The following is a 13,194-nucleotide window of genomic DNA, read 5'->3' as shown; positions in this document are numbered from 1 at the left end:
GGGTTTGCCCAGTGGCTGCTTGCACTGCCTCCAAAGCTTGAATATCTGCCTTGTATTTCAGTGAATAACCGAAGATCCTGTTTGAAATAGGAAGTCCAAAGCTCCATGTAGTACTTCAGACACTGTCTCACCAGGGCCAAGTAGGGGAACTTCAACCCCCCCAAATGGATTAGTTTGAATGGGAAATGTTGACATAGCAATTTATAGTGGTTAAAATATAGTTCAAAAAACATGAGCTAAAATTGTAATAACAAGCAGTAAGGTTTGTGAACAAAAAGTTAATGCCCTATATATTACTGTTACACTGGGTAAGAAAGAACTATACAGACACAAAGAACCTGTATAGTACGATGAGTAAATAGTCTTTTACTCAAAGTAAAGATCGCAAAAGCTGATAATGATCTTCTTTTACCCATCTCCACTGTAATTACTGAAGATGCCTATATGTGATTCATACCCTCTTGAAGCAGTTTCCCTCTCCTTCAGTTTAATCTCAAGGGGGTGGACATCAAACACAAGATGGAGACAAGCAAAATAAATCTCAAAAACAAATGATTTATTAACATTTAATGATAAACAGTATGAAGCAAATAATGAAAATAAAAACCAGGACATTTAAAGGACAATTTATACTAATCCGACACAGAAATAACCATTTTGATTTTGGTGTATGCATATCAGTTTTTAACCAAGTCATAAAATTAGAGATGGGCACAATATATTTGCGTAAAATGGATAACTAATTGAAATGGTAGAATATAATTAAAAAGACAATAATCAATGGTAGATGTCAGTGCAATATTGTCACACAATGAACAATAAAAGGATTGTTCAAGTACAATGTACAAAAGTTCCACAAAAGCACATGACCTGAGCAAACTAACAGGTACACAGAATTACAGTGGCTAAAAGTAACAGAAGAATTACAAAAGCACACCAAACAAAAAGGTAAAAATGAAAAATTACAATGAACTGGAATACTATGGAGTGATACAGTTTCAAGTGATAATATTAGCAATTGTAATGTATGCAAAATGTTTTAGAACAATACATTGCTCAACTCTAATGTCTACTTAATATAAAATTATATATCATTTTATAAATATTTTATGGATTTCAAGCAAGCACCCTTGATAAGAAATCATGCATAAAAAACCTGTTTCTCTACAATGTGTTTTAGAATAGCTTGGTCCAATGACACAATGAGAAATAACATCTTGAAATGAACCTGATCCATTTAAAAAAAAAGCTCTCCACCTTCAACAGAGACAATGCACAGCGTGCATTTGCATATCACTGATATTAAAGCTACAATATCCTTTTTTCTAAGAGTTTCAAACTGGGCATCATTTAGACCCCAAAAACCCAATAAATTCAGATGGAACTTGAAAGTGGAATGCCTTGGTCTAAAACCGAAACAAAAATGAAGGTATAAAATATTTGATTCAAATTAGATCAGATCAGTGCAAGTCACACAATTGGCTGACAGATTTAAAATGTCACAAGTTAGATAGCAGCTGTTTATCATTTCTCCTCCTCCCTGCTCCAGCCTGATTTTCCCCCATAACACCTACTCTGCTGAAAGCATTAAATCAGACTAAGGTAGAGTTCAAGAGGGATTAAAGCCAGCAAGCTTTAAGATACCTCAAAGCAAGGGGCTATCCTTCAACTGTGAGTTGGAACAGCTAGTGGACTATAGGAAATGGTCACCTCGGTTGAGTTTAATTCTATTTTCACCTAGGAGATTGCAGCATCTTCAAGCATGCTAATGCTTTAATTGGAAATCCATTCCATAGCAATAAGTGGAGGGTACATTTATAGCCACTAGATGTCACCACTTCTGCATTCATGGCCCAAAAAGTCAGGTAAACAAACAAGACACACCCAGGCCTCTGCCACTGTGCAATATTTAGCCGCCATGAGGTGAATTAGTTGCTTTGGGTGACTTGTTTGCTAAGTTTTTCCCTCATTCTCTTATGTGCCTGGCCTCCACTCTCTACTTCTTCCAACAGCATTTCTTGAGATCGCATAAGGTAAACTGCAAATGTGAATCAGAATTCTTCCTCCTTCTACCAGAAGATGGAGTATCAGCCCGCTCTGACTTCTCATTTTTTAATTACTATAAATATTTTAGGTCAACTAATCTCCAAGCAGTTTAGGAGCGAAGAATAAAAATCATGAGATTATTCACCTTACCCATGTTCCTTTTGAACGATACCAATGATTTAATAGAAATAATGAAGAAACATGCCATTAATAAAAAAGGATTTCACAGCTTTGGATGTGCAAGAGATTTGTCTTACATTTAATGAAGTAACTCATTATCGTGGTTTACATACCTTGCTCTTGCATTGAAGAAATTAATGATCCAACAAACACAGCAGTAAAATAATAAGCAACCCAAAGCCTGTTCAACATCGCAAACTGAAACTGAAATGGAAAGACACTACAGCACAATCCTGCTGGTATTATCCAGTTAAAATACACCTCTATTCACATTTGTTTGGAGAGTAAACCAGAGTTGTTACCAAATTTAATTTTGGTGTGATCTACTGTGAGAAAATATTGCATTTACAAAGTCCTCCAATGCTCTGCTTTAAAGCACAGTGATGTTATCCACAATAAAACTCCTTCAACACAAAATCCTAAATCCACTAATTGGGAATACATAATTCTAAATGATTAATCACGCTCCTTGTGCTTTAGGCAATGGGCAGTTAGCAAAGGGCATGATTTATCCCAATGTGTTTGGCACCTCAAATCATAAGTTTTGGAGTTTATTTAGACATGAAATAAGGCACATAGGTGCTGGTGAATTGAATACTTCTCTCAAATAGAGGTTTATATACACAACTGTGAAGTCTTTCTCATAGCCTTTGTTTAGCCAGTTTCTGGAAATGCAAAGAGCTGGGGATAAAATGGGACACAGACCTATAAATCACATCCCCCCCATCTTATTAACTAATGCAAATCCTTTGCAGTTACAGACATTGAATGGAGAAATTATAATCCCTGATCATTGTGGGAATACACTACTGTTAATTTGGTTATGCATGTAAGTGTATGCACTAAAGGGCTGCGTTATTTTCTGTAGAAATGTATTAAGTGACATACTAGCCAAGCACTTAAAGTTTATTTGCTAATCTGTGGATACATGCACTCCATTTTAAAAATAAGTTATTAGACAATTCTTAAGATGAACCAGACATCAAAATAAAACTTCTGTTTAAAAGATTTTTTTCTCAATTTGTTGTGTGATTGCAACAAATTAATCCTTTCAGCCTTGCTATATTCCCTGTGCAATCTGCAGCAATTTCAGAGTAAAGGCATTTTAAGGATAATTTCAAAATAAAAACCTATCCTTGTGCCCATTTTAAAAGCCAATTCAAACAACCCTTCGTAATACTATTCAGCTAAAGAAATTTCATTTCTCTCAGAAAAAAAAAAACAAATTTTGAAGTAATCTAAAACTGCAATCGCTTCATACAAACATTTAGCCAACCCATAAAATTTGAGCATACTGCAGTGGCTCTCTTTCTCAAAAGGAACACTTCAATGTTTGTTAGTAAATCATATCATTCCTCATGTGAATGATTTTTGCAGTTTAAACAATCCCTTTTAAATGCCCCTTTGGTAGGGTCTTCTCAAATTTTGCATTTCAAAAATGAAACAGGAGGAAAGACACAATAGTATGATCCAAGCCAGAAAGAGGGAGGGTGATACTATTTGCAGCATTTCAGTTACTGATCAATCCAATTTACTAAAAATATAATGACATACAAAAACTATAAGACAGCTACTAATGTAAGGTGAATTCTATCCACCCAGTGGGCTCTTTCAATTTTCAAAGTGTAAAGGGCTTCAAAAGAAGTATGTGTAAAGCAAGATATTTACAATATTATTTCTTTCACTTTTTCAAAAATAAAACACATAAGTACTTCACTGTACTGATGTGCCCATTTAACCCATTCTTATATTAAGTGCAAAATACAAGAGTTTGCTCTAGGGAGTGAAAAGTCAAAGTGACACATTACCAGTACCTCTTCCACATGGTGAACACATAACCCTGTAGTAAAAAAGCCATTAAACATTAAAAGATGAATTAAAATTAAACGCAACCAGGCGTTTGCTGTGGATTCAAAGTCCCTTCTCCCCACACCTGCCCATCACCCAAAAATGGGCAATTCTCCATATCTTAATAGTTCCAGTTTCATCTGATATTGTGTGTAACTCCATTATTTAATGTACCAGATGTAAGAAAATAAGCATCCAACAAACTGTAGATGAGGAAACATATGAGTTGTCCAATTATTTTTAAGATCCCATTTCAGAATATAAAGCTAGAATTATTTTTCACTCAAGTTAAGAATCAGGACTAAATAATTTGGCACAAAATTGCACATTTTAGCTTTCCCTAAAAACTAACTTTAAGATTCAAGAACATCCTTCATTTTTAAGAAAATCAAATCTATAAAACATGATGTGAATGAAGCTTGGCTTTGTTTCCATCTTGCATATATTCTTTGGTGCAAGATTAAAATCTTAAGGCTAAGAAAACAATTTTGTGGTTGCTGCATACAATTTTGACAAATTATGTCATATGATATTGGTATGCTTATCCTTTTTTTTGCTAGAGATCCTTATAAAAATATTTTAAATATATATATTCTATATCAATGTTGCTTTATAAAGGGCTTTTTGGAAAATAAAATTTAACAATTCATCTGAAGATTTCAACATATTGGATATAACGTGTCAGACTGAATAGGAATGACATTAGGATTTATAACAGCAACAAAACATGCGGAAAAGCAAAATTCATGCAATGATCATCCAAACAGGTTTCACAGGTCTTGATGTTGGCTCTTTCTGCTCGAGTTTTGACTTGGAATGTTTGTTGTCCATTTTGTGGTGGAGCAGGACTGGGGAAATTAGGAGGAAAGAGACCTTTTTTTGGACTGCAACTATATGTTATTAAGGTCACAAGAAATAATCCCATACTGATACGTTTAAATGTGCATGAAGCTTTAACTGAAAGAGAAATAAAACAAAAATTAGAAATCATATAGAATGAAGCAAATAATAAGTGCTCTGTTGTACACTACTATTCAATGAAATTTCAGGTACTCAGCACTGATGCAGAAGAAGTGGGGAGAGCGTGATCGGAAATGCTTATCAGGTGTTCAGCATGAATTTCCTTGATTAAATAATCGAAATACTGTCTTTGGTCCCCACTACAAGCTTTATTCCCTAGCTACAGACTCTATCCCTCTCCCTGGCAATTGTCTGAGGCTAAAGCAGACTGTTTGCAGCCTTGGTGTCATATTTGACCTCAAGATGTGTTTCCAACCATATTTCATGTTATCACAAAAACCACCTATTTCGATCAAAGCAACATTGCCCAAATCCACATTTGCCTCAGCTTATCTGCTGCTGAAATCCTCATTCAAGCCTTCGCTACCTCTAGAATTGATTATTCTAATGCAATCCTGGCTGGCCTCCCACTTTCTACTCTCCATAAGGTCATCCAAAACTTTGCTGCACACATCCTTACTCATACCAAGTCCTGTTCACCCATCACCCTTTCTGGCTCCCGGAGAGACCTCGATTGTAAAATTCTCATCTTGGTTTTCAAATTCCTCCATTCCACCCCTTCAGCTCCATAACCCTCCAAGATATGTACACTCATCTAATTCTGGCCACTTGAACATCCCTGATTTTAATTGCTCCACCTTTGGTGGCTGTGCCTTCAGCTGCTTTAGCCCAAATCTCTGGAATTATCTCTCCAACCCTCTCCACCTTTCCACCTTTCTCTTCTCCTTCAAGACACTTGAAAACCTCTCTCTTTGAGCAAGCTTTTGGCCACCTGCCTTAATACTGTCCACTGGAGTTCGGTGACTAATTTTAAAGTACTCCTGTAAAGTGCCTTGGGAGGATTTATTATATCTTTGTAGCACTTTTAATAAAAGTTGCTGTTGAGGTGGGCAGAGCATGAGTGAATAAACACAGGGAACAAAAGAGACAGGTGGTGAAAGGGGAAAGAAAGAAAAGACAACAGAGTGAAAGGTGAGATAGAGGAGGAAGTGAGATGGAGAGAGAAAAAGGAGGCAACGAGATAGAGTGAGAGAGAGGAGGCAGTGAGATAGAGAGTGAGGGGAGGTGAGATGGGATAGGGAGGAGGTAAGATGGAGAGAAAACGAAGAAGAGGGAAGGAGGCAGGGAGAGAAAGCAGAATGTGAAACCACAACCATCTGACTCTAAGGCAAGTGTTACCATCTGATCTAAATTGATAACGGAACCACCAAATCCATGCGTGATGACAAACACATGGAATGGACAGACTCAGCACTTAATTTTAGTATTAACATGGATCCTTTTCTTTGAGTTGGATTGCCCAGTTCGAAAAGCCAGCACAAAAGCAAAATACCTTTGATTCTGGAAATTGCAAATAAAAGCAGAAAATGCTGCACATATTCAGCCGGTTAGGCAGCATTTTTGGAGAGAGAAACAGTTAATAAGGCTGGATTTAATGTAGCTCATTGCGGTGAGAACCACGGCAGCCTGGCCCACCTAATTCACAGAATGCAGAAGAGGCCCTGCGGCCCATCGAGTCTGCACTGGCACGTGAGAAACACCTGACCTACCTACCTAATCCCATTTACCAGCATTTGGCCCATAGCCTTGAATGTTATGACGTGCCAAGTGCTTATCCAGGTACTTTTTAAAGGATGTGAGGCAACCCGCCTCCACCACCCTCCCAGTCAGCGCATTCCAGACTGTCAGCACCCTCTGGGTAAAAATATTTTTCTTCACATCCCCCCTAAGCCTCAGGAGAAGCTTCGCGTCAGTCTACTATTGGCAGGAGAACCTTCCCCGATTACGTCGGAAGGTGGAAGGGGCTGACGTGGGATTCCCGGCTGGTGGCGGCAAGATGTCAATTAGGTTCATTAATGAGCCAACTGACACCCAGTATCTCTGTGGCCACCACAATTTGGTGGTGCCTCAGGGATTTAATGGGATCTTCATGCCTTTTCCACACCCTCTGAAGGCTGCCCAGCAAATCCATGCCCAATCTAGGGACCCGGCAGCAGAAGGGGAGGGGGGGGGGGATTGCGTGTTGGCTACTGAAAACCATCCCCCTGCCTGTGCTTCTGACTCCCCTGCACCCCCAGCCCACCCTCACTCAGCTTCAGTCTGAGATCCCACGACATTTCTGGGCCTCTGGTGCATGCATTTCTGCCAGCTGCCTCCGCTCCTGCTATCGGCAATGAGTAGCTGCTGGCCTCTGATTGGCCGGTAGCTCTCAGCAGGTGGGACTTTCACCACTGGGGACCTCAAACGCCACCGGGGTCCACAATCACGTAGGTGGCCCAACAGTGGCCATGCAGGTGCCTGAAGGGTACTACATGCTGTTGAGCTGCCCCCATGAAACTGAGAGAGAGGCTCCCTGCCAGTTCTCCAATGAGTGGGCAAGACCCCAACAGCCTCAAAAAATCCACTCAATGTTTCAGGTCAATGACCTTGCATCAGAGCTAATTTGATTTCTAGCGTGTTCTATTTTTATTATCTAAAAATCAGCACTTGGTTTTGTAGAGGCGGCACTGACTAAAGCCAGCCTTAAGCAAAAGCTCACCTCAGCACATAAACAGTTTGACTGAATTTGAGCAATAAAAATATTCCCCTTAAGGAAATGTTGATACACAAAACCTGTACTAAAGAAAGCTCAATAGAGTCAAGGTGAGTATAGCACTAAACTTCACATGCTGACTCATTCAAAGCAGGAAAATATTACTTTGCTATATAAAAACAAAACAAAAAATTCTCTGTGACATCTAAAGCAATTGAGTGGAGTGGTAAAGGGGAAAAAAAGTGAACCCTGTCTTCCTTGTCCTTTAATTTGGAGGACACGATGCCTCGCTGCCTGGTAGCCATCCATTTTTAAAGTTATTTTCTCATCCTCCCCGTAGGTAAAACTGTTTGGGCGGAGGGAGGTGTGTACCTCAATTTTTTTTCAAAACTCCAAATTCCAGGAGTAGCCCCACCTTTAATATGTAACTGTTTCTCTTCAGCTACACTCTTTACCACATACACTTTTACCATCAATATGGGTGCCCAGCTGACTCTCAAATCCCTGACCGTACTCCAAAAGACACCTACTAGGAGTTTTACAATAATGCTGAGTCAAGCTACTCTTCCTTCCAGGCATGTGCTTCTCTTTCTTCCAATAGACACTCACATGAAAAATCCACTGTCTAACACACCATAGGACAAATACTGTCATCTATGCACTATGACCCGAGCCATATTAGTAAAGATTGATGGGAGTTACTTGTGCTCTGAAATGCATTCTCACTCAAAAGGGAACGTTCATTTAATTTTAAGGCTACACAAACTCAGTGGCTACAAGGCAATCCACACCCATTGATACACCACCTGAAGAATCAAGCACAAGCGGAGCTTCTTCTTCTTCAGAAATAACAGCAAAATAAAGACACCAGGATATATTTAGATATAAACAAATGTAAATATGTTCAGGATCAGCCAACTGCATAAATTAATAGCACTGTAGCAATTTCTGACAAATGTGGTTAATTTTGCTTGAATCACCAAATCCTGGGTGTGCATTCCTTTTCCACTTTGTGCAGAATACTATAGCACTAGTCGATAATTCAAAATACATCAAGATGTTGATGTAGACTTTAATTAACACTCTAGCCTTCTTAACAGATCTGAAGAATGTTCCTCTTACTTCCAACTGGTCTGTGCAATGGATTTATTTCTATACACATACATATCCACACACTCATCATACACACAAAACAAATCTAAGATTACACACACGCAAAACAAATCTAAGATTACACAGAAGATTGCAAACATATCCAAGTAACCTAGACTTGGTGAGTGTGCTGCAAATTCTGTGAAAGTTCATAAATCCTAAACTGATAGGTATACAGAAATTCCACACCACAGAGAGAAATCATTGGTGCATAAAATTAGTTGTAAAGGTTGAAGGTTTTCTGAGTTTTTGTTAGAGTACATCGAACATGGTGGCTAGAGCTTGCAAAAGGACAAATTGTAATGCTCACGAGGAGCATTTCTTTTAATGTTCAGACTTATTCTAATTTACTGAAACAACTTGTTACATAACCTAATTATATCTCTGCACAGTCCATTGCTCTGAGGCATGCACAATTTTGTGCTTAGTCACTTCTATGCAATCTGCACTTTCATGCTACCAAGTATAAGCTTACATATCTCCATGGAGGAGTATACAACACAAGCAGGTGTCCCAACTGCTTCAGCCTTGTAAAGGTGACCTGATATAGAAAACAGAAAAGGTTCAGGGACTTACTGAGGGCCATTAGCTTGCTCAGATTTTTAAAACAGAATATGTTTTATCTCCTGTTAGGTGACTGATGCATGCGAGCATGCTCATCAGCATAATATTCGATGTACATGCCACAGAATTGGATTAGTTATAACTGATGTATAGTACAGGGAGGAGCAAGCCTCAAATAATCAATGGCCGCAGTCTCACTCAGTAAATATTCTGAAGAAAATTTACATTTTATACTCATAGCCATAGATAGCTCATTAAACCAGCTTACTTTTTTCTATCTTTGTCTTTCTTGACTGGCTGTTGTCCTGCAGCTTGGAAAGATTGCCCCTGCAGTGTCTGGGCTGCCATTCTCCTCCGGTTAAATGCATTCATTTCTTCTTCCAGTTCTCTTCGCTTTTCCTCTAGTTTTTTCTTCTCTTCCTGGTGTGTTTTCTTCAGTAGATCAAACTGATCATGAAGCTGTAACACACAGCCAGAGGAGTTATACAAGCAAAAATTCAATACCCGATGGAAGTCACTTATTTCTTTTTGGAAACACAAGAGTTGTCATTATATCAACTGTTGCCCTTCATTTATCATGGGCTATATTGTTCAAGATTTCAAGTAACACAAGGCAAAATTTCCCTTTACTATTCCTTTCCATATATGAATGGTGCAAGGACTCTCTCTAAATTTTACATTCCAGATGCTATTTTCAACATATTGGTCCAGATTTGCATATATAATGGCAGCAAAACTACCAATGTCTGCTACTGCAATGGTAAAACTGATAGTAACTTATGACGCCTGCACAACTGCAGTTGATCACAGAAATCAAGCTCCTGTCCAGATTTCTGCTGCTCTTTAGAGTGCGCTATTGAAGTCCCCACAGACAAGAATCCTTAGAATCAATGAACTGATAAGAACTCCCTTTCTTATGTTGTAATATCATTATTATGACAACCTGAAAAAGTGACGCCTTGCTAATAAAGTATAACTAAGTTTTTAAACAGTGCACTAAGTTCATAACCACTGCTGAAGAACTTTTCTGCTCCTGGAAAACTGAGTTTACATTTGTTTAATGTCAAATTTTATGGTGAATTGAACCTTTAATTCCACAAGATTCAGACCTGAAATTCCAATACAAGTCACAAACCTGAGTATTAGTGCAAGGCCAGACGACTTTATTTTCTTACTGTTATATAGAGTCTGTGGAATATCAACAGGAAACCAACAGGTATAAAATTTACTAATCAGCAAGACAGTTAACAGAATCTTGCTAATTTCCATTTTCCAAGGAAAAAATGCTCACCTCCTTTTCTTTCTCTTTCAGATCTGTCTCAGTCTCTTTAACTCTCATGACAAACATTTGCCTCATCTCCTCCTCCTTCTTCTGCAGCTCACTCATGAATTCATTCCTCTTAGCCTCATAGGTTTCCTGCAGGCTGAACCCAGAGCAATACATTTAGAATTACCAATGTCAAACAGATCAGTTTAGCAGCTATTAATTCAGGGTGTTTTTTTTTTTCTCTGCTGAATTTTGTGTTTGTCATTTTGAAGGATGTCAATGAAACACTCTTCACTTCTGGTATTGAGTCTGCACCAAATACTTGCAGATTAGGTAAAGGCAGTATGTTCTCATTGCATTACCCCAATAGGGCACTTCAAAAGAACACCATCTAATTCAATTAATGTTAACGTTTCCATTAATTAACTCCTCTGTTCTTGTGACCAATGTGAAAGAAATTTTCAATCTGTACTAAATTACAGGATTTCAGTAGGTCTATCAGCCATAACGAATCCTTATAGTCAGAAGAAAAGGAGATTCGGATCTCCCGTTCCTGGACTGGATTTGAATACTGATCCCACAACAGAAAGGATCTTGTGTTAAACCATTATGTCCCTCTTCAGCAGCTTCTGCCTCCTCACCTTAGGCACACTACCTTTTCAATAGTTTGTGGAATCACACTAACAGATTGGTGGATGTCATTTTCACCAATCTCAGCCATACTATGGATATTTCCCTGTAGGGAAGGATGGAGCATCAGCATGACTATCTTGCGCACCTCCCAGCAGCTACTTTGAAAGTGGTGGAGAAGGAGGCCAGCAAACTATCTTTTGAGCTGCAGTTTTGTGCGTGGGCTGGGAGGGTGTAGAAACTAACATTACTTTAACGGACAATGACAGAAAAAAAGACACTATCTCATACTCCAACTCGGTGAAATTTGGCAAATAATTACAATATTTATTATGATCACTAAGTCAAGACAGGAAGGTCAGACTTTTATCAAGTTCTTCAATAACAACTACTTTTTGGTTTTCCATATTTTTATAACAATGAAGACCAAGTTCATTTCTACACCCTCCCAGCCCACACACAAAATTGCAGCTCAAAAGGTAGTCTGCTAGCCTCCTTCTACATCTCTTTCAAAGTAGCTGCTGGGAGGTGCACAAGATAGTCATGGTGATGCTCCTTCCTTCCCTACAGGGAAACATCCATAATATGGCCAAGAGTGGTGAAAATGACATCCACCAATCTGTCAGTATGATTCCACAGCACCATCGTTAGAACATCAATGGTTTGTGCCACTTCAACTTTTCAGTTAATCATCAAGCAGACAACATAGTTTTTTTTTAAAGATCTTGAGACTTATGGTGCAAACAAATTATGCAAATTTAATATTTGATATTTTTCCAAGACAAATTCCAAACTTAAGTACACCGTGTTCTTTATTCTCATTGATATTGTTTGGAATTTGGTACCATCATTACTCATTGTTGTGGAAAGCATCACATTACTAGTCACTAGTCTTCACTCACTCCTACCACGTTGCGGTACCACCATGCCCTTTAGAAGAATGCAGTTTGCACAGTACCAAATAACTCAATTAGATAGAACCAGTGTTTTGAAAGAATCTGAATAGTTTTAATCCACTAAGTAAACAGAACTCCATATGATTAACGCAACAAAAAGTTGACATCATGCAAGACTGCAAGAGTTACAATCTCATGGATTACATTTGCCTGCAGCTTTAAGAAAGGTTGAATTATTCCAACAGCATGAATCTGGATTTGAATTTGAACAGAGAGCTACTTTATATATTTTAGACAAAAACATTTTATTTTCGTATTAGCATAAAGAAACGCCACATTTGGAATGTGAGGCAATGGATAAGGTTTTAAGTGTGTCCCAATAATTGTAACAATTTAAAATAAAGTATTGCTTCAGAGAATGGATCATGTAATAAAATCTCTTTCTGTTCCAGGATAAAAGTAGTGACTTTGGATCATATTTCCTCACAGAATCTAGAAAGGTAGGCACTCTGCCAAAGAACCAGTGATTTGACTAGAGGTAAACAGAAAGCTATTTGTCTATAATCCATCCAAATTTTGAGAATAGAAATTAACTGTGTTTTACGTTGAAGGGGCAGCAATGAGGGTTATTCTATATTATATGAGTTTCCTGTTTATTTGTCGTGGCAAGAGCTACTCTGAAGTTAAAGAATTTCTGTTCACCTTCATTTCCATCTAATAAATATACATTTTCCCAAATACAAACCATAAACCTAGATGCCTGATTCTAAAAGAGGCTGCATTAATAATCAAACATTTTCTCCAATATTTATCTGGATTTTCCAACCTGAATGGTTTGCTATCAGGGTCAGTGTCTTTGAACCCCATCTCCTCCAGCTTGCATCGCCGATACAACTCATAGTGTCGTGTGTGTGTCTGTTCTCGGAGGTCTTCCATATTAACACGAATCAGCATTTCTCGCAGCTTCACAAAATCACAGTGATTTTCATTTTCAACTGTCAAAAGAAGAAGTATGCCTAATGTAACTAATGTATGTGTAGCTATTTTAATTAGCGGTG

The 13,194-nt window shown here is 38.2% G+C and overlaps 1 protein-coding gene across 2 annotated transcripts in view; it reads right to left on the bottom strand.

The window, feature by feature from the left end:
• Positions 1-535: 535 nt before the first annotated feature.
• The window catches only part of LOC121281311 (septin-8-A-like), a 70,448-nt gene continuing 57,789 nt past the window's right edge, over positions 536-13,194 (bottom strand). For both annotated transcript variants that reach the window (XM_041194197.1, XM_041194198.1), the window contains exons 7-10: positions 12,963-13,131; positions 10,635-10,767; positions 9,612-9,802; positions 536-5,031 (exon numbers count right to left, since the gene is read on the bottom strand). In XM_041194197.1, the coding sequence (XP_041050131.1) occupies positions 5,028-5,031; positions 9,612-9,802; positions 10,635-10,767; positions 12,963-13,131 (497 nt within the window). In that variant the 3' untranslated portion in view covers positions 536-5,027. The remainder of the gene's footprint in view (positions 5,032-9,611; positions 9,803-10,634; positions 10,768-12,962; positions 13,132-13,194) is intronic.

The sequence above is a fragment of the Carcharodon carcharias genome, chromosome 8 (genome assembly GCF_017639515.1).
Source record: "Carcharodon carcharias isolate sCarCar2 chromosome 8, sCarCar2.pri, whole genome shotgun sequence".
NCBI classification, from domain to species: Eukaryota; Metazoa; Chordata; class Chondrichthyes; order Lamniformes; family Lamnidae; genus Carcharodon; species Carcharodon carcharias.
Note: the sequence above shows the minus strand (reverse complement) of the source record. Positions and strands in the feature narration are given on the sequence as shown.